Below are 20,929 nucleotides of genomic sequence, written 5' to 3'. Positions count from 1 at the left end.
CTCTAAAACAATACCTTTCTCTCTCAAATACTTTTAAAACCTCTGCATTTGCACTTATCTACCCAAATCCCGGTACTCCTTTATATGGTATTTGAGGGCAAAGACCATAAAGTCTTTCTGATTTGTATATTCCTGACACTTAACTTGGCACATATAAAATGCTTCAAAAACATACTGCTGGAAGAAAAATGAATTGCCTTGACATAGGTTTCCCAGAGAAGTCATGTCATTTTCTGCCCCTCTGACATTTCACAAATTCTACCTGCTGAACTTCTCCCCTTTCCCAAACAAGCCGTGCTCTCTTAATGGCTTCAGTTGTTTGTGGACGGTTTTTCCCTGACCGAAAGGACTCCTCTGTGCTGTCCTGTTTCAAATACATCACCTCCTCTAGGAAGCCCTCCTGCTTTACTCACACAGTTCACGGCTTCCTCGGATAATCCTACAGTTTACTTGCTGCTGCTTTCACTAAAGTCCTGGCTCTTCAAAGGTAACAACTGGCTGTGGTACCTGTTGATATCCACCCCTCAGCCGAGGGGGCCCTCACCTCTCCTCCCTATAGCTTGAGCAAGTGCTCTTCCTCTGGGGGTGACACACAACTCCTACACTCTGGTCCGGCCAGAGCATTTCCTAGCCTCTCCTGACCTTAAAGAAGCACTTTTCAGCCTCTATCCCTTGCTTCAGGCCAAGTCCTCCAGAGCTGTCCCTTTGTCTGAGTGTCCACCGGGCCCTGCCCATAGAACTCTCCAGCTTCTACTTCTCTGAGCTCTTGGCCTTCCTCCCGGAGAACCAAATGGATTTCCTCTTGCCCATTTTTTTTTTTTTTTTTGACAACTCAATGGACCAAAAAATGCTTAGTCATTATAAATTTAGATCCACACACAATCTTTTACCTAGACCTGCTGGTTGTGATCATTGAAGCTTTAAAACAACAAAATATTTTTGACCTGTGCAATGCTGAAGGGGCTCTTCCCTGGTCTCACTTTTACTTGCCTTATTAGAAATATGGGTTTTAGGGGTGCCCGGGTGGCTCAGTCGGTGAAGCATCTGCTTTTGGTTCAGGTCATGATTGCGGGTCATGGGATTGAGTCCCACATCGGGCTCCTAGCTCAGCGGGGAGCCTACTTCTCCCTCTCCCTCTCTCTCAAATAAATAAAATCTTTTAAAAAATGTATGGGTTTTGGGTACCTGGGTGGCTCAGTGGGTTAAGCCTCTGCCTTCAGCTCAGGTCATGATCCCGGGGTCCTGGGATCGAGTCCCACATTGGGCTCTCTGCTCGGCAGGGAGCCTGTTTCCTCCTCTCTCTGCCTGCTTCTCTGCCTACTTGTGATCTCTCTCACTCTCTCTCTCTCTCTGCTAAAAAAATAAATAAAATCTTTAAAAAAAATGTATGGGTTTTAACTGTTAAATATAGAGTAGAAATGAGTGCTTTTATTTTGGACCCAACCCAAGGAGAAGTCCAAGCAGCACAGGAGAGCAGGAGGAAAAACCCAAGACAAAATTGGACTTGGTGGTTAATGATACAAATGATAGTAATCACAGCTAGTATTTCTTGAGCACCTTCTCTCACCCAGCACTATACTAAATGTTTGTGCCAATTATTTCATTTAATCCACACAGTTCCCCACAGAAGTAAATATTGTGGTGGTCTGCTATAGTCACCCAGCAAGTGGAGCAGCCAGAATCCTGTCCCAGACTGGAAACTGCTTCCTTCTCAAAGAGACAGGGTCTTGTTAAGAGCCCTGACACCAAGTGGTGCTTAGGTCATAGAGAACTGCTCGCCTAACCATGACACATCTCCCTTTTCTCCTCTGCAAGATGAGGGATTTGACCCACAGGAACGCAAAAGGCATGCTCTTCCAAAAGGCTGGCTTGCTGAATGAACCCTATAGTCATTAACAGGAAGTACAAGGACAAATTGTTGTCACTCCGAGAGTTTGCACTGAAATTCATGAGAAACCATGGTATTTGTAATCCTAAAATGAAACTTGGAAATGTGTCTAGTGAGTCCATGGATTTGTGAATTTCTGTATGACTATTTGAATAGAAATCATATTTAGTAAAATGAAGGCAACCTTGACATATTGATTAATCACACGTGAAAGGCGTTGAGTAGCAGCTGTAATCAATAGGTCTTATTTCTAAGTCTATTTATCATTTGATTACTTGTAGAATAGGCCACAAGACAGGCTTCAAAATATTTCTAAACTGTTTTAAAATGTTAGAAGTTCTTATTTTTATTACAGTTACTTGAAATTACATCTTACTAATGATTAATGTTATAATTCCTATGATAATCCCTCACTATTAATAGACTTAAAAGGAACCTAAATGATAATAGAAAATGTGTAAAAGTATACCCAGAAATACTCTGCCTTCTAGACTAGATTCCTCCCTGAAGTTGATTTTTTAACTATTTGTAAATTAAACCCGATTCTCGTATGGACTTCCAGTGGAAGTCCTATGATGATTTCGCCATGTTTCTTGTAGCTTTACAATGTACATTACTTCTTATCCACCTGGCTAAAAGTTCTCTCTGGTCCTACCAATTCCAGCTTCTCTGTCAAGTAGATAAGGCAGAGGAAAAAAATTTAAGTGTACTCAGGAATTCTTCAATTTCTTCTAATTCTATATCCTAATAAACCTGGCCTATTAAGACTGCACCTGTATGTAACATATGCAGATCACTGTTCCTAATTTTCTATATTCAGTGTAGGTGACACTTTAACAATTTGATGACATAGTGGAAAGCACTGTGATTTTAAAGACAGCCAAGGGTCTGAATTTTTAGTCTACCTTGACCTTGCTGTGTACTTGGCCTTTAGCACCTAATTGCTATAGAAACTTTGTTTCCCGATTTGAACATGGTTTCAGGAAAGTAACCAAAACAGCAAAAATGAAAGCAACAAACCTATCTTTGACCATTAATGGTGAACTGCATTCTATAACCTTTTTAAAAAGAGAGGATTGCTTAAAATAAGGTTAGCAAAACATCTTTAATATTAGCTAATGGATACCAGGAACTTTTTTTTTTTTAACTCTTAAGTAAAATGCAAATTGCTAAAATGTAATTTCACCTTTAATATATGTTTAACTAGCCAGTAATATTTTTTTCTTTTAAGGTGTATTCTATATTAGCCCAGTTTTTTTTATAGGTTGCCTCTAACACTGCATGTTATTAAAATTTGCTTTTAAATCTGTTTAAAAGAACTGCCATCTTTATATATAAAGAAATGGAGAATGTCCGTGAGCAAGGCCTCTATAAAATTCTGCCTGTGTCAACTTTCAAGAGAAGGCTTGCCGGCTGGACCAGAATTTTCCTTGGTTGCCACTAAATGTCCTCAGTGCCGAGAGAACAGACACACTGATGGTGCCAAACCCGATGGAAGAAACCTCCTCCTCCGTGGAGCCCTACCAGATCTGCTTGCGTGACTACAGTCTTTACTGCACATTTCCTTCCTAAGAGCTGGGTCTCCTGGCAAACAGAAAAGAATTGGAATTGGAATTGGAAATAGCGACTAGAGAACGCATCTAACAGAACACTCACTCCTAACAAACCATCAGGCAAAGTTAATCTTTGCAGAAGTGAAATTTGAACTTCCTTGCCTTTGACAGTCGGCGGTACAGCTCTGGGCTCTGGCCTTGCAAAGAGAAGGGTTCAACTGCTGACCTCATTCTAGTTCACGGACTCAAGGGAGTGCACCACACACAAGGAAGGCAGGATGAGAGGAGTCTGAGGTCTCCCCTATACCAGAATCCTCTGAATTAAATACTTTAGTTGCATCAGAGGATATGTGAACATCCATGCGTGGCTCTTTAAGACGTTCCAGAGCGTGGGGGACTGGAGAGACGATGCAGGTTACCAGCAGAGATCTACGCTGGAGGAGAAAATCCATGCCTGCATGGCCCCCACAACTGTGTACGCCAACACATTTACCAGTGACCGTGTGCATTAACTACACATCCTTGAGAGCAGACACAGACCTTTCCCTATGGTAGCAGCGTTTAGAGCTCCTAATTTAAATAAACTCCCCAGGCTGTGCAAGCAGCCCACGTGGGCAGCACTACAGTCAACAGAGTGATTCATTTAATAAGTATTTTAGCCCGCATCTCATGCTCCATTACATTCCGTGGTAGAAGTCTGGCTTTGCCTCACCCCGTTCATCTATGTATATTGCAGGAGTGTCATGGGTTTATTCAGTAACCAAAGGACCAAACACATGTCCGAAAGTGTGTGCTTCCCATCAAAGGGTGTCCTCCCCATCTGGGAACCAAAGCAGCACTAGGGTGCCCTACTATGGCTCTGATGTTTCTCCTGGATGCCTGGTATCACCCCCCATAAGCTCTCTTACAGTTTAATCAAAGAAAAGTATAATCACACTGGCAGGACTCTAATTTCAATAAGACATGCGTCAAGGCACCCTCACTTCACTATTGTGCCCTTCAGAGGCCCACAGAAAACAGACCAACCCTAGTTAATATCAGTTTTTCCAAAGGGAAGAAGCCAAACCCTCCTGGTTGCTGGGAAAATATTCCTGCCCAAGCAGGTGGGAGGGTCGGCCAGGCCATGAGCTTCTGGCTGGTTAGGAGCTAATGCTTGCTCTGCCAAATCTGCCGCCCAAAACTTTTCTGCTACCTTCACTGGCCCTCGGGAGCCGGCTCCGAGAGCTGCTTCGGAACGGAGCCGGAGGCTCCAGCGAAATACACAGGCGCGCCCACATCTGCAGAGGCTTAAGCCTGGTCCACGCCGAGCTGTCCCTTGTTCTTGGCTCCTTCAGACCAGAGTCGCTGGCAGCCTGGCACCCTTTCACCACCCCGCTTCAGATCCGACGTGTGTTGTGGGGGGCGGGGGGGCGTAGCTCCTGGGCTCACACACGCACCGGCTCACCTGGAAGAAGCCTCCGCAAGCCCCTCCCCCACCTCCCACATTTTGGCCATTAGGCAGCGTTCCAAGAGGGGCCGGCAGCTGCGCTCCAAAAATCACAGCCATGTTTTACTCTAACCAGAAATCATTCAACAACTCCACAAGTCTCCAGGGCGCTGGGCGCTGTGACCGTGGCCAAACCGCCTCTCCAAAGTGAACCCATCGGAGCCCCACATCTGTCACACAGCCCAGCAAAGCCTATCGTAACGCGGGGACCGGAGGGAGAAGAGCCAAGAAGCCCAGAAAGCTAAGAAAGCAGGTGTAACCACCTTTTTCAAGCTAATACTGCGACCCAGACAACCCCCCCTTCCCCAAACCCCACCTTCCCTGGAGAAAATCCCAGAGCTGGCCATTTAACTGTTTCAAACCCTTCATTTGAGGGAGCAAATACATCAATGGTATATGCTCGGATGCGATCCGGGTTTGGTTCTGGGCAGCACTCCGCAAAGTGCCGGCCGGGCGGATGTCCCCGCAGTTCTCCAGGCGGAGACGCTGGCGGCGCCCCCAAACTGGGGACCAGCCGCGCCACCTCCCCGCCTCCCGCGCTCGCCGCCGCCCCGACGCGCCCCGGCACTCACCGTCCCGGGCGTCCTCCCCCCGACTGCAGTTGCTGCAAATGTGTTTGATCTCCTTGCCTAGTTGACAATGGATCACAAAGGACACGTTGTTGTTGTTGGGGGCGGGCTCCTTCAGGGGCTTCATCTTCAGCAAATAAAAAGCTTTCTTTTTGGGTCTCTGGGCGCTCGCTGCTGGCACCGCGCCCTCCCTGCAGCGCGGCGAGCGAAGCGCAAACCTCCCCAGCTCCGCGGCGCGCGTGGGCTCTGCCATCCGGCCCCCGAGCGCCCCGGGCCGGGCGCCGCTGGGGCCCCCGCGCGCTGCCACCCGCGCCCCGCCGCCGGGGCCAGCATGCCCCCGCTCGGCCCCGCACCCGCGTCTCTACGGCATCGCGACCGCCGCGGGGCGGGTCAGGGGAAGGCGCGGAAGGGGTCTTGACCTCGCCGCCCTCGCGGCCCTAGCGAATCCGATCCCGGTGGCCGGAGGAGGGCTTCTGGGAGGCACTCCTCGGTCGCACCTGAGCCGCGGCGCGCCCACCCCTCCCGCGGCCTCACGTGCACCGTCTCCCCCGGCAGCCCCACCCTCCGTAAATCTCAGCACGGGCGATTTGCGCCTGCTGGGTTTTGCAGCTACCTTCACTCCCTCTGGAGCTTCGGGGCAGCACGCCAGCCTCCCCCTCCCCCTTTTCTTCAAGCCTCGCGGTGCCAAATGAAAGCAAGATGGGCCACACCGAAGGCAGCTGCGCTCGAACCCTCGGGCGTGCAAGCGCCTCTCTCGCGGGCCAGAACAAATTACCGTTCTCCGGTGCGTCCAGCCCACAGCCTTGACTTTTCACTGGAACCGGCAACCTGTTAGGGCATAATTGATTTTTTCACCCGCCACAAAAATTCCCCAACCTGAAGGGGGCCTTCCACCAGTGTTGTTAAAACTTAAGAGTGACAAGGATGGACCCCTGGGTGGCTCAATTGGTTAGGTGCCTGCCTTCGGCTCAGGTGGTGGTCCCGGGGTCCTCGGATCGAGTCCCACATCGGGCTCCCTGCTCAGCCTACTTCTCCCTCTGCCTCCTGCTCACCCTGCTTGTGCTCTCTCTCTCTCTCTCTGACAAGTAAATAAATAAAATCTTTAAAAAAAAAAAAAGTTAGAATAACAAAGAACAGAAAAGACTGCTTTTAGCAATCTTCAGAAAAAACAACTTGCAACTCCCAGACCCTGGCTAATTTGGCTGAAGGTTCCTCAGCTGTCTTAGCACGGTGAATAAGGTTCAGCCAGGCGAATGACATCTATAGAGCTTTCCAAAGACAGAACAGTGCCTTAAAATAAGGCAGACCCATGGCAATAACAGCTACAAGTTGAGCCTTTTTTTGTTGTGCACTTAAAAAAATAAATTACACTCTATTACGGTAATCTGGACTCAGATATTGCGAATCCTACATCACCTTTCAGAGAACTAAGGCTTGGAGAAGCCTCAAATCACAACCACCCTGGGTGCTTATTTTAAAAATAGAGATGGGGGGGGGGCCCTAACACTGGGATTCTGGTTTTGTAGGAAGTGTAGGGCCAGGAATCTGTAGCTTTAACAAGCTCCCCCCAGGTGATCTTGATGCAAAGCATAAATGGTCAAACAGGTGCTCACAGCCTGGGGTGTCTAACACCAAGCCTCTTTCTCCTCACCACACCTCATTCCTTATGAGCCACAACTTTGCCTTTTTTTTTTGCAGCCCACTGAAATAGAGTCAGTTAACTGATGCACTATCACTGCTAGTTGTTTCTAGAAACTTCCCCCAAATTAATTTCATAACACCCCATGACTGATACTTCCACGAAGGGCAAGTCACTGCTCGTCTCTTTTCCAACTGGGCCAACTCTACATGTACGGTTCCCCTCATAGGTGAAATGGTCAACAGTCCACTGGGGATATTAAATTAATGTATAATAATAAGCTTCTGGTCACTGCCATTCTGCCACTGTGTATTGGATACCACTTCTCATTGGCAAAATGTTCTGCCCAAATCACATTGTTTCTTCTCTGTGGTGTAGTTAGGGACGTTGAGTGTCCAGTGTCATACCCTCCTCTGGGGTAGATGACAGAGACTGAAATTCACGTGGAATTCACTTGTTGGAGTTGTGCTCTCTTTAATTACACTCTCCCAGTGCCCACTGGGGCGTTCAGGAACCCCTCCCTATTCAACCAGATTACCAGCCAAACCAGCCACAGGTAAATCTCTCTGTATCTTCCCATGGCAGATTTATGTCACTCGGTCCCTGGCTAATTATAAGCCTTATCTGAGAGAGGCAGAGTCCCCATTTGTAATGCTGGTGGAGTCTATGATGGAAAATACTGCCTTGTGTTATAGGCAAACATTTGTTGTTCTCTTTTTCAAATCCTAAGATCCCTCCCCCAACTGTATCACTTCTTAAGTATCTCCTGAAAAACAAAACAAAACACACATCTCAGGGCTCCTGGGGGCGGGGGGCTCAGTTAGTTAAGCGTCTGCCTTTGGCTCAGGTTGTGATCTCAGAACCCCACATTGGGCTCCCTGCTTAGTGGGAAGTTTGCTTTTCCCTCTTCCTCTGACCCCGACTCATGCGCACATGCTCTCTCAAATAAATAAGATCTTCAAAAAAAATATGCACACATCTCTTCTTAAATGACTTTTTAAAATTGCATGCCTTCCCCCCAACCCCGTACTGTGTGCCTCACAGGTCAGAACAAGAGACCCCCATAAACTCCAAACGGTCCCATTAAAACAACTAAGCCCACTGCAATCTTTTATGCACTCACTGAATGCTAAACCAGACTTACAGGCTCTGGGGGTCTCTATTTTAATTGGCCAAGTGGCGTAGCACAGAGAACACGGACACAACCACCAGCTTGGCTCAAATATTAAATGCGATGCCCACTGTTATGGGGGCTCTTTATTCAAATTAAAAAGACGAAGGTAGACCTCTGAGTGCTATTCCCTTGGTTGGTGATCCATCTTCTTAAACTGCTTTTCTGAGTCTGCAGCTTCTAATGGGCCACCTGTGGCTATTTATACTTAAATTGATAAAAATTAAATAAAATTCCATTTCAGTCCCTCCCTTGAACCCGCCACAGGTCACATGCCCGACAGTCACACGGACCTGGTGGCAACTGTGTTAGGGCAGATGGTGGAGTATTTTCATCATCACCGAAAGTTCTATTAGACCATGCTGGTCTTAGAAGCTGTAGGAATCTTAGTGTCTGAGGCGGAACTGGGAAGCTGAGGAGACTACCTCTGATTGCCACAACAGAAGGCTGGGGGAGAAAAGATAAAGATGGGATAAACCTTCGTGCCGGCAGCAGTTTGGAAGAAGGATGTGTCCAGTGGCTCCCAGCACTGCCTTTCCTTTTCTTGACCCTCTTCCCTACCTTGAATGCTACCTCAGTGAAACCTTCCTCTGATACCCATGACTATAACGTCCCTATAGCTCCCAATGCCAAGAGATACCTTATACGGGGGCTGGGTGTGTGGCCTTCCAGAAGACACACCTGTTAATTGTGATCTTTGCCATGGCGGCTCAGCTCTATTGTGCTATGGAGAACCCTCTCCCTGGATGGATAATGAAAGAAACTGGCTATCTGACAGCACTTTTTTTTTTTCATGCCTATATAATCCGACAGCATTCTTGAAGAAAGCTTTTTTTTTTTTTTTTGGTGGGATTTCACAATTTGGAAAGGAAGGAGGGAAACACTGAAGGGAAGGAAGTGCCGAGCATCATAGTCCCCCAAACAGAGGTTCTCAACGCTGGGCCTCATGGAGCTTGCGTGGGATTTTTACCCACATGATCCAAGTGGGAAAGACTCCCCTGGGGTCACTCTCAGTGTCACTTAGCTGCATGGCAGTCTCGTTCCCATCCCTTCTTTAGGATACATGTAACTGGTAGATCCGCTTCTTAAAACTTGTTTGCGGCCCTGAGACCTGCTACTCAAAGTACAATTCCATAGACCAGCTGATCCTGGTCACCTGGGAGCTTGGGAGAATGAAGCATCTCAAGCTGTCCTCCAGATCCTGCCTTTTAGCAAGACTTCCAGGTGATTCGGAAGGATTTTAAGTTTCGAGAAGCATCCCCAAGGCATTAGCCCTGTAATAGTATTAATCGCCTACCAGTGGAACACACATTCTGCTTCCAAAGTAAATAGCAGATAGGACCCCAGATCCCACAGAGCTTAAAATTCAGTAGGAGAGAGCATGCACTCAATGAAAGGACATATAAGGATAACAGAATCGGAGCGCCTTGGTGGGTCAGCTGGTGAAGCGTCCGACTCTTGATTTCAGCTCAGGTCATGATCTCAAGGTCATGAGATGGAGCCCCGTGTCCTTGGCTCTGCACTCAGCGGGGAGTCTGTTGGAGATTCTCTTTCTCCTTCTGCCCCTCCCCCCATGCTTTCTCTAAATAAATAAATAAATAAAATCTTAAAAAATAAAATAAGTAAGAGAACCCACCCAGCTGAAATATGTGCAAATTTATAGCTAGGAGCAGCCGGGGAGAAATAGGCATTTACTATCTGAGTGGGAGCCATGCATCAAGGCTGATTAAAGTAGAAGAGATAGAGCTGGTGAAGTAAGAGGCCCCTGGGCAAGTCAGCCTTAGGCAGTTGGGGGTAGAAGAGTGGGGGTCAAGGTCATAGCCATGTGGAGAACATGCAAGGTCATAGGCTAAAAGGAGTTCATGGTGATGTGATAGGTGGGTGAAGGTCTACGATGATCTTTAGCCTGGCAGGAGTGTTACACCCAGCAAGGCAGTATGGGAAAATTGGGCTTTCCAGAAGATACCACCATGATGATGATGTGAAGACAGCTACAGACCTTAAAATTCCCCAAGGTCAAATGGTAGAAACCGTGTGCGATCAACTTGGAACTCAGATTTTGTTCTGCTTCCTGCTTGTCTCTGACTACTGTACTTTTAATGCTCAACAGTTATTAGGCTTAAGGGAAGTCAAAGTCAAAGTGTAGACATTTGGAAATGCTCATAAAGTGCTTTAACTCTTATGAAAAAGATAGACTAAAAATACAAAATATTAATGCCAGCATAAGGCAAAGCAGTGGAAAGACTCAAAAGAGAGGTGTGCTTAAGTAAAACTACTACACATATTACACATGTTGGATGTATAAAAAGATTGACATTTTTTCTTCCTTGCCATTTTTCTCTTCAATTTATACTCAAGCTATCCAATACATTGTTTTTTCTGCTTCTGTTTCCTTTCTTTTCTTTCTTTCTTTTTTTTTTTGTTAAAGGATTTTATTTTTAAGTAATCTCAATACCCAACATGGGGCACAAACTTACAACTCCCAGATAAGTCATATGCTCTATGAACTAAGCCAGGTAGGCACCCATGTCTATCTCCTTTCTTGTTCCTATCATCCGGGTACTGGGCTAAATGGTGGCCTGCCAAAAGGTATATCCATCTCAAATCCCTGGAACATGTGAAAATATCTTTATTTGGAAAAGTTTCTTTGCAGACATAATGAAGTTAAGGATCTTGTTTCTCTTTCTTTTTTTTTTTTAAGAGAGGGAAAGCATGTATGCTGAATGGTGAGGGGCACGTGTGCAGAGACAAGGAGAGAAAGAATCTTAAGTAGGCTCCATGCTCACTGTGGAGCCTGCCACGGGGCTCGATCTTACAACCCTGAGATCATAACCTGAGCTGAAACCAAGAGTCAGACACTTAACCCACTGAGCCAACCAGGTGCCCTGAAGATAAGGATCTTGTAAAGAGGAGATCATCCTGGATTATCTGAGTGGGTCCTGAATCCAGTCCCCAGAAGCCGGAAGAAGGTGAGGAGTATAATCTCCCAGGGGGCATGGCCCCAGCCCACCCCTTAAAATCAGACTTGTGGTCTCCAGATCTGCAGGAGGATAAGAATCTGCTGCGTTAAGCCTCCAACTTTGTGCTAATTTTTGACAGCAGCCCTAGAAAATTAATCTACTCCTTAAATATTAGCAGTATGTTATATTTCTAATTTAAGAAAAACATCTATTTTTTTCTAAGTTTGATCTAAATGTGTGCTGTGTTAAAACCAGAGCTGTAAGCTAATCTACCAAATACATATTTAAGAACAGGGTTAAAAATGACTTCCAAATGGTTTACGACACAGCACTGTGCTCCACTCCTGCTACTGTGTGTGTGTGTGTGTGTGTGTGTGTGTGGTTTCTGCTCCTGTTTTTACAGATGTTGGAATGGAAGGAGACTTTCATCAAGAAGGGGATAGAGCTTTCTGGCTTTTTTTTATATTTAGTAGAATGCATTTGTTTGCTGAACAAGGAGACATGAGCGGAGCTGGCTGCGGGAGGCCAGTGAGAATTCTTCAGGCAACACGTGACGTGTGCGGAGAGCTCAGACCCAGCCCTCTGCCCGGGTAGGGCTGTAGGCATTGTTGATGGCTGGCTGTTCTAACAGGGGCAGTATCCTTTCCAACTCTTGCAAGTCCACTTATTAAATATTTTGAATGTCACTCCTGCAGAGAAACGTTAGAAAGCAGCTGCACAATTGGCAAACTTTTATTCTCCTTTTACAAGAAGGGTTTCTCCCACGATGTTCTTCTTAAGAATGTGTATTGGAGCCCATAGCAAACATTCTTCTGGATTTAGCTTCTCCCTTATTATTTCTTAATCCAACGTGGCAGGTTTTTTGGTACAAGAGCCAGAGAGCAGTCCATGGACAGGTGTTTTGAAAAATCAATTTCAGATGTCTGTTTCTAGAACTTGAGTTCTTCAAAATATAGTTGAGACATCTCAATGGCGTAAGCAGTTTGTATGCGTATGTGTGAGTGTGTGTGTGTTTGTGGGATTTTTGTTTTGTTTTAGCTAGGGTTTGCTCCTCCTACCCCCCAAAAAAGAATTGAATAAAGAGCAATTTTCCTTCTAGGCTTGTGGTAATTATGCTTACTAAGGGGTTGTTCTGTGCAAAGTGTTCTACAAACACTTAGGAGATAGCAACCTGATGAGAAGGGAAGATTGGAAGCATTGAGACCAAACAGGTGGCGACAGAGGGGATTTGAAGGACAACAGTTACAGCTTGATTTACAGTGTTACCTGGCAATGTTTCTTTCTCTTTCTGCATTGCCATGGGTGGTCTAGTTCTCAAGTCCAAAGAAGAGGACCTTCGACTGAGGTCAGAGTGCATCTAATCTTTGTGGCTGGAATGGAGAGATCACTCTGGTGGGAGTGTTTGGCAAGGTATTATGTCAAGCATCTTTACAGTCTATATTGCTGATACCCAAGGAAGGCTTTCAGTCTATATTTTAAAATTTGGGGTCAGGTATTTCTATTAATATCCAGGGGAAGACAGGATGTAATAGGTAGAGGTTGAGAATTGTCAAACATTAGGTTTTTGTTTTTTTAAGATTTTATTTAATTGAGACACAGAGAGAGAGAAAATTCATGAGCAGTGGTGGGATGGGGGGTGGCATGCAGAGAGAGAGGGGGAAGCAGGCTCCTCAGTGAGCAGGGAGCCGGTGCAGGGCTCCATCCCAGGACTCTGAGATCATAACCTGAGCTAAAGTCAGACACTTAACCTACTGAGCTACCAAGGAACTCCAAGAATTGTTAAAGATGAGTAAGTGAGAAGGCTATTGTTCCAAAGTAGTCTGTTTCTTTACATTTTGCTCCAGATCATAAGTCCCATATTAAATGACCTTTATAGGGGCGCCTGTGTGGCTCAGTGGGTTAAGCCACTGCCTTCGGCTCAGGTCATGATCTCAGGGTCCTGGGATCAAGTCCCGCATCAGGCTCTCTGCTCAGTGGGGAGCCTGCTTCCCTCTCTCTCTCTCTGCCTGCCTCTCTGCCTGCTTGTGATCTCTGTCTGTCAAATAAATAAATAAAATCTTTTGAAAAATGACATTTATAACCATGTAAACACAGCCTTGTGTTTCTTTTTAGAAACAGGTTGATTTGGGCAATTGAGACACTTTTGGATATTTATCTTACAGAATAAAAGCACCTGAACCCAGAGATCCCATTAAGTGTATTTATATTGCAATAAAGTAAAGAAGTCCGCTGGTAAAAAATGGCAGCATAAATTATGGTATGTTTAAAGCATGATGCCACTAAATGAGTTCCATCTTAACAAATCGGCCTGGAAGAATTCTTCAGGCAACACATTTCCACAATGTATTGTTAATGAGAAAATTCATATACAAAGAACTGACTCATTTTTGTAAGACATACCTGGTGACATTAATATTATTCTCCAAATATTTCTGATTCGCTCTCTTCAAGTCCGCGGTAGGATTGCAATTTACACATGCAACTCCCTTGAGGGTAACAGATGGAACCGGGTGGCCAATTCGAACCTTGGAGTGATGAACTGACGTTCGAGAGAGCAGCTGCTGCTTTCTTTTGTGTTTTGAAGTCAGCCGACCCCACCTGCCGACCCACAAGGGCCATGCAGTATGAGAAATGAACTTGCGCTGTTCTAAGCTGCTAAGATTTCAGTGTGGATTTAACTGAAGAGTAATCTAGCCTATCAAGATTAGTACAACAAAGACAAATGTGGGTGAGAGACGTATTTGTGTGTGTGTTTGTATATTATCTATCCCTTTATTTAGCTATCACACCGACATCATAAAATGGAACTATTATTTCTATTTTATGCTTCAGGGAGCAGAAGCTGGATAAGATTAAGTAAATTTCGCAGGTTACACAGTTAGCATTTTGCCAGTTAGAAATCTGAGCCAAACTATGTTAAACTGCAAAGCATACTTTTCCTTCTCCATCCATCCCACTGGCACACAGAGGTGCTAGGTGCTGGGTGTTTTCCTTCAGAGGACCCTCAGCACTATTTGGGGACAGAAACATACAGCTTCGTGAAACACAGCCAAGAAGGGTTATCAGGATACCCGCTTGGGACCCCGAAGCCTTGCTTGCCGGGTAGAGCAGAGCTTACTGGGGGTAAAGAGGACAGGGTAAAAATAGGATGTACAGGTTCTCACCCAACATCCATATGGGCAGATTCCTGCCATTTACGTCTTGAAACAGACTGCGGCTGATCCTCACTGATGGTATCCTTTTAGGGCTGGGATTATATCCACAGTGTGCTGAGCCCCTCAGGACTGTCTGACAATAGCTCAGGATCAGCTAATGATAATTGGTCACTAGGACTGAATCACAATTGTGTTTGTACAGAGCAGGTGCAGGAACAAGGTAATAGGATAATGTGACATTGGTGAGAAATGCAAATTGACCCTCTGCGCCCCCCCCTCTTTTATTTCCAAGTGTGAGAACTTTAGTTATACAAGAAACATAATTGCGGTGTGAGTACCTGTGAGTTGCCAGCAATGGGGAGTTTTTAAGTGGATACTGCAGGTGTATAAATGTATGACATGCAAATTATTCCTTCCACGGAAAGTAAGTAAGACGGTCTAATTCACTGAGGGAAATGTTACAATACGCTCTAAGACTTGCAAAACGAATGATCAAAGGCCTATATCTGCTTCGAACAAGACAATTTGTTCTCTTTCCAAAACGCCAAGATCCTGTGATCTAGTGAGTTTCCAAAACTGTTTCTGTGTGTGTGTGTGTGTGTGTGTGTGTGTGTGTGTGTGTTTACAGTAGAGAAGACTTGCTGAAGAGGAACTGTATTTATTTTTACACATTATATGTCAGTAGAGCTTCTCCTCCGTGATATCTATTATTTCCGCACAAATTATTCTAACAAGAGTTTGTAGCCATGTTATGTGGGAAAGGAACGTTATTTACAGGGTGGGAAGGCTACATGAAAAAGCTAAGAAGAGTCTGAAGAGAGATCACACAGAATGTGCTATTGAAATATAAGAATAGAAGAGCAGATACTCTTGTATATAGAGATGAAGATATCCTCTAAAAACCCACTTGGGGTCACCTTGATGAGTCTGCAGGGAAAAAGTCCATTGTAGGGGGAGGTAGGGATGACACATCCCTTGGTGAGTTTCCATAGTGTTTGTGAAACTCTGCTGGGCTTTTTCCTAATAAATACACTAATGGTTTTATTTATGTACTTATTTATAAAATATATGCAATAAAAAATACATGAACTATTATATATTAAAATTAAATCTTAAGTAATACTGTATATATTATACATGTCTTCTATTTTTAATTTAAAAACTCTCAGGTAATCCTCACCACGATTCCAAGATGTGAGGTGTTCCAAACACCATCTGACAAAGAAAGATCCAGGGAAATGAAAGAATTTGCACAAAGCTGTAGCTTGTGAACAAGGCAGAGCCCAGATCTACAAGGAATGCAAGCCATTCACCATTTAGACACAGTCACTCTCCCCTGTATCATGCTGCTGTCCGAAATGTGCCCCCAGGAAAGAAGCTGTAGTGAAGGTAAAAATATCCTTCTAAGCCAACCCAGGAAGATATTCCTGGAGGACTTCTTAAAGATGAAGGGCAGGCTTGCTATATTCATTAAGATCTGCCCATTTACACTGGAAGTCAATCTACTTTTTCCTTTTTCTGGATTAAAAAAAAAAAGTACCCAAATGAATACTCTTTCATTCACAAATTTTGTAATTTATGTTTAAAAACATTGTAACACATGCCCTTTTCTCCTTGCAATACAGGAGGTTAAAAAAAAAAAAAAGACTTATTAAGCTCTTGATGAAAATTATCAACTCCTAGAGGACATGTGGGTTATGATAGAAGACGAAGGAAACATCCAGAATCTACAAACATCAAACCAACATATTTTTCTATAATACCAAACATAATGAATAGAAACTAATTAAAGTAAATCTGGCCAAAAACTTTAGCTTAGTGAAGTCTCTTTTCCAAATTCTCTTCCTTTTCCAAAATTGGCAGTATGTCAGGGGACACCTAGAGCCCAGGTTAAGATCCCCTGATTTCTTCTTCTTTTAAAAAGATTTGATTGATTGATTGATTGAGAGTGTGTAAGCACTCATGAGGTCGGGGGCGGGGAAGCAGAGGGAGAGAGAGAAACTAAAGTAGACTCTGTGTTGAGCACAGAGCCCTGCATGACTTTGATCTCACAGTCCTGAGATCATGACCTGAGTCAAAATCAGGAGTGTGATGCTTAACTGACTGAGCCACCCAGGTACCCCAAGTTCCTGCTTTCAAGAAAACAACCATGCCTCCCCAGATCTGTCAATTCCTTGAAGGCAAAGAAATGCCTTCCAGGCTTCTAAATCATGATCACAACTTAACCTTAAAAATAAAACATTGCTGTTTTGCTTGCAAGAGAAAAATGCGGACTCTGCTCCACAGCCGAAACCTGCTATTCCGAAAGTCAAAAGTTCTCAGACATGCTGAAGGCATTAGTGTGTACGAATTATGAGCATGACTCATAAAGCTTTCTGGCTAATATATCCATGAGCCCACACAGGGCATGTCTGTATATTAGGATCTGCTTATTTTTCTTAAGTGGCGCATATTAAGTCAACTGTGAGCTGTTCAGAACCCTTAATACATGGTTTGGGAACTATAACCCATCGTTATATTCATGTAGAGCGAACTCCCAAGGCAGGCATTGGCAAAACTAAGCTTAGATTTTGACAGTTGCACATGATCAACCCACAACTGACATTATGTCAGTCCTCGGTAGCCTTTGAAACAGAGACAGGCTTGGTTTCTGTTCCTGGGCTTGGAAATACAAGGGCAATAGAGAGCCATGATCAATCACAGTACTGTAATGTAAGTTTCTGCTTACATTTTTCTTTGGGTTTTGTTAAACATGTAAATAATGAGAGACACAGATACGTCCACGTGTAGTCATGGTGGACTAGAAACAGAACTGAGCTATTCTGCTATGAATAAATATTTACAAGTGAGGATGAGCATGAGCAGAAATGTATAAAATGTTTTCTAGTGCATGCTGGCATTTTGCCAAGTCAAGAAAGAAACTGGACGGCTGGGCTAACATAGCAGGCATTTTTGCCTTAACCTGGGACACTGTGTTTGCTAACAGAGATGAGCACTGTACTACTGGGTTCTCTAACATGACCTTAGCTCAAAACCATATAAGAGGGACAAGAGGGGTGCCTGGGTGGCTCAGTTGGTTAAGTGTCTGTGTTTGGCTCAGGTCATGATCCTGGGAGTCCCAGAATCAAACCCCGCCTCCTGCTCCCTGCTCAGTGGCCAGGGTGGAGGATGGAGCTCTCTTTCTCTTTCAGATAAATAAAAATAAAAGCGGGACAGGATCGGTAATGTAGGAAGAAAAGTGTCCATTCCAAGACACTAAATAGTTCGGGTTGTTCATTATAAATACAAGGATAAGTCTGATAACATGAAGAGACTGCCCAGAACTCTTTAGATTGCTAATTGTTGGAGGAAGGAATGAAGGAATCAATGGAATCCTGATCTGCAAATCAAGACTGAAGCCACCACGCCCCCAATCACCTGCTGGCCACGCCCCCAATCATCTGCCACTGTCATGGGGACCCAGACCTCCAGTGACGGCCCTCTTATAAACGAGAGGACTTCTTCCTGGACATTTTCATTTACTTACAGCTCAAGCATGACCGGAGGATCAGGAAACACAAAGCTTTCCAACCAAAATGAGAAGGAAAAGAGCAGACCACAGGCAAGAGAGCACCTCCCCAAAGGGAGGGGGCACTATGTATTCGAGTTATCGCGTCCAGCTGCTGCATTTTTCTGAAGAGGTGGAGTTGAGTTAAAAACTAAATTTCAGAACATAACAGAGAGTCCTTGAAAAAGACTTGACTGTGTTTACCTGAGCTAGTGCAGGTGGTGGTGCTGGGGGAAAGGCAGGAGTCAAATCGATTTGCAATGTGTAGGGTCATATTTTGAAACCTGACAGTCTGGCTCCAAACCTTTCTCTTCATTTCCTTGTGCAAACTGTTTCTCCTTCCCAGGTCAGTCATTCCTCCCTGCCACTTGGACTTGACTCCTTTCCCCTCATCGATGGAGAGACCTCATAACTCCATCTTGTGCACACGGTGACCAAGCCTTATGCCTAACCAAGTAAGCCACCAGGGGCCCTAAGAATTCCTTTAAAAGTCTAAAAGCAGAGCACAACTTTAACAACTGGTAACAATGGACAGAAATAGGAGCAAGCGGTTTGCAGAAGAAATCTGAATATCTAATAGATAATCAGGATAGGGTAATTAAATCACACCCAGAATAACGAGAAACAAAATATTGGTAATCCCAAGTGGTGGTGATATGTGTTCTTCATCTTAATTCTTTCTCATTTGTGATAAAAGTCCCCAGAGCCAGGGATGGGGTCAGATGACACCCCCATCTCACTCTTCAAAACATGAATTCATTTTTACAATTAAGAACACAGTAAGGGACGCTGGGGTGGCTCAGTCAGTTAAGCATCTGCCTTCAGTTCAGGTCCTGATCCCAGGGTCTTGGGATCGAGTCCCGCATCAGGCTCCCTGCTCCTCAGGGCGCCTACTTCTCCCTCAGCCTCTGCCTGCCCCTCCTCCTGCTTGTGCCCGAGCTCTCTCTGTCAAATAAATAAATAAATAAAATCTTTAAAAAAAAGAACCCGTTAAAATAATGTATAATACATTAAACACCCATATGCATATTTCACAGTGTTACTTTCATGATATTTTCTACCAACGAACCATGAACTGTCTGTGGACACAGCCTTTCCCCCTAACTCCTTCACAAATCTTTTCTAGGAATCCATTCTCCCAGAAAGCCAACTGAATTGACTTGGATTGCAAAGATAAAACCTTCAGAGTGGCCTGCCATCAAAGTGATCCATAGATTCTCTGGGGGACAAAATGAGGGGACTGGACTGGTAGATGATTGCTAAGATGATCTTTCCAAAAATGCAATCTTTGACTCTAATAGTTGATACATTACCTCTAGAAGAAGGTCTCGGGAGGAAAAAAACATAAAAAAGTGTTGGAAGAGGGAAATGACATTCTAGATAGAAATATAAGCTTTCCGGGAATATTTAAGTCTCCTGAGATATCAAATCTTGACCTCCAGCCAAGACAGGCCAAATCTTCCTCTGCAGCCACATCCACTGCTTGCGTCTCCCCCACCACTTCATGGCGACTCGAAGGGACTCCCCCTCCCCAAGCACCATGCCTTCTCATGGCTTCCCATGTGCTGCTTCCTCATCTGGAAGATCTTCCCCTTCTCCTCTCCTCTCCCAGGAGCCTCTTTCTCATCCGTATCACAGCATCAAGAGTGCCATTTTGGAAGGTTCCCTTAGCACACTTGGGGCGGACAGGGCTACCTGCTCTCAGTCCCCAGAGCCACCGGGAACCAGCTACTAACTAGCCATAGAGTGTCACATTCTGTAAATATTATTTTAATATATTTCAAAGACACAGAAAAAGACAGTGAATACAACTAGTCACGTGCCATTCAGATTTAAAAATGTCAACATTGGTTCTAGTTGCATTACTGCTTTAAAAAGAATACAAAGGACTACAACTTAAAGATTTAGTGAAATCTAATTCTCACTGCTTTTCTCCAATGGGTGAATGGTGAGGATTCACCTACCCTCACTTCTTTTCTTACCCCCTTTCCCAGAAAACAACAACTCCCCTGATGTTGACGTGTGTATATCCCATCTATATTCTTGTTCTCTTAGTATATGTGTATGTGTTTGCAAGCATTGCATATTCCCGCTTTGTGGTTTCAAACATACATAAGCGGTATCACTTTTTCTTTTTTTAAAGATTATTTATTTATTTATTTGACAGAGATCGCAAGTAGGCAGAGAGGCAGGCAGAGAGAGAGAGGAGGAAGAAGGCTCCCCGCGGAGCAGAGAGCCCGATGCGGGGCTCAATCCCAGGACCCTGGGACCATGACCTGAGCCGAAGGCAGAGGCTTTTAACCCACTGAGCCACCCAGGTGCCCCAGTATCACATTTTAAGAATCATTTTCACATTGGGGAGGGTATGTGCTATGGTGAGTGCTGTGAAGTGTGTAAACCTGGTGATTCACAGACCTGTACTCCTGGGGATAAAAATACATTATATGTTTATAAAAAAATTAAAAAAAAAAAAAGAATCGTTTTTTAAGGGCACCTGGGTGGATCAGGTCAACTGTGGGCTGTTCAGAACCCTTAATACATGGTTTGAGAACTATTACCCGTCGTTATACTCATGTAGAGTGAACTCCCAAGGTGGGCATTGGCAAACCTAAGCTTAGTTTTTGACAGTTGCACATGATCAACTCACAACTGACATCATGTCTTTGGCTCAGATCATCATCTCAGGGTCCTGGGATCGAGCATTGCATCGGGCTCTCTGCTCAGCAGGGAGCCTGCTTCTCTTTCTCTCTCTCTCTCTCTCCCTGCCTACTGGTGATCTCTCTGTCAAATAAATAAATAAAATCTTTTAAAAGTGAATCATTTTCTAACATTCTATATTGAAGGCAATGTTGTATTTTAAGATTATTGCATGCTGAGTTGTGTGAATTGGGTCCATTCATGTTTCCTGCTCTCTTGGTATACTGATAAAGAATCATATCACAATTTATTTCCAGATTCCCT

The 20,929-nt window shown here is 44.6% G+C and overlaps 1 protein-coding gene across 9 annotated transcripts in view; it reads right to left on the bottom strand.

Moving 5' to 3' along the window:
* The window catches only part of PHACTR1 (phosphatase and actin regulator 1), a 553,820-nt gene that overhangs the window by 245,865 nt on the left and 287,026 nt on the right, over positions 1 to 20,929 (bottom strand). The window contains exon 1 of one of the 9 annotated variants that reach the window (XM_032341126.1): positions 6,110 to 6,258. The exons of 7 other annotated variants lie outside the window; for them this stretch is intronic. Coding sequence is in view for 1 of the 2 variants with exons in the window: in XM_032341121.1 (XP_032197012.1) it covers positions 5,500 to 5,749 (250 nt within the window). In the remaining variant the exon portion in view is untranslated. One more of the 9 variants, XM_032341121.1, reaches the window with a different exon arrangement.

This window comes from Mustela erminea, chromosome 4, assembly GCF_009829155.1.
Source record: "Mustela erminea isolate mMusErm1 chromosome 4, mMusErm1.Pri, whole genome shotgun sequence".
Taxonomy (NCBI): domain Eukaryota; kingdom Metazoa; phylum Chordata; class Mammalia; order Carnivora; family Mustelidae; genus Mustela; species Mustela erminea.
The sequence above is the reverse complement of the archived record's forward strand: the minus strand, read 5'-3'. Positions and strand labels throughout refer to the sequence as shown.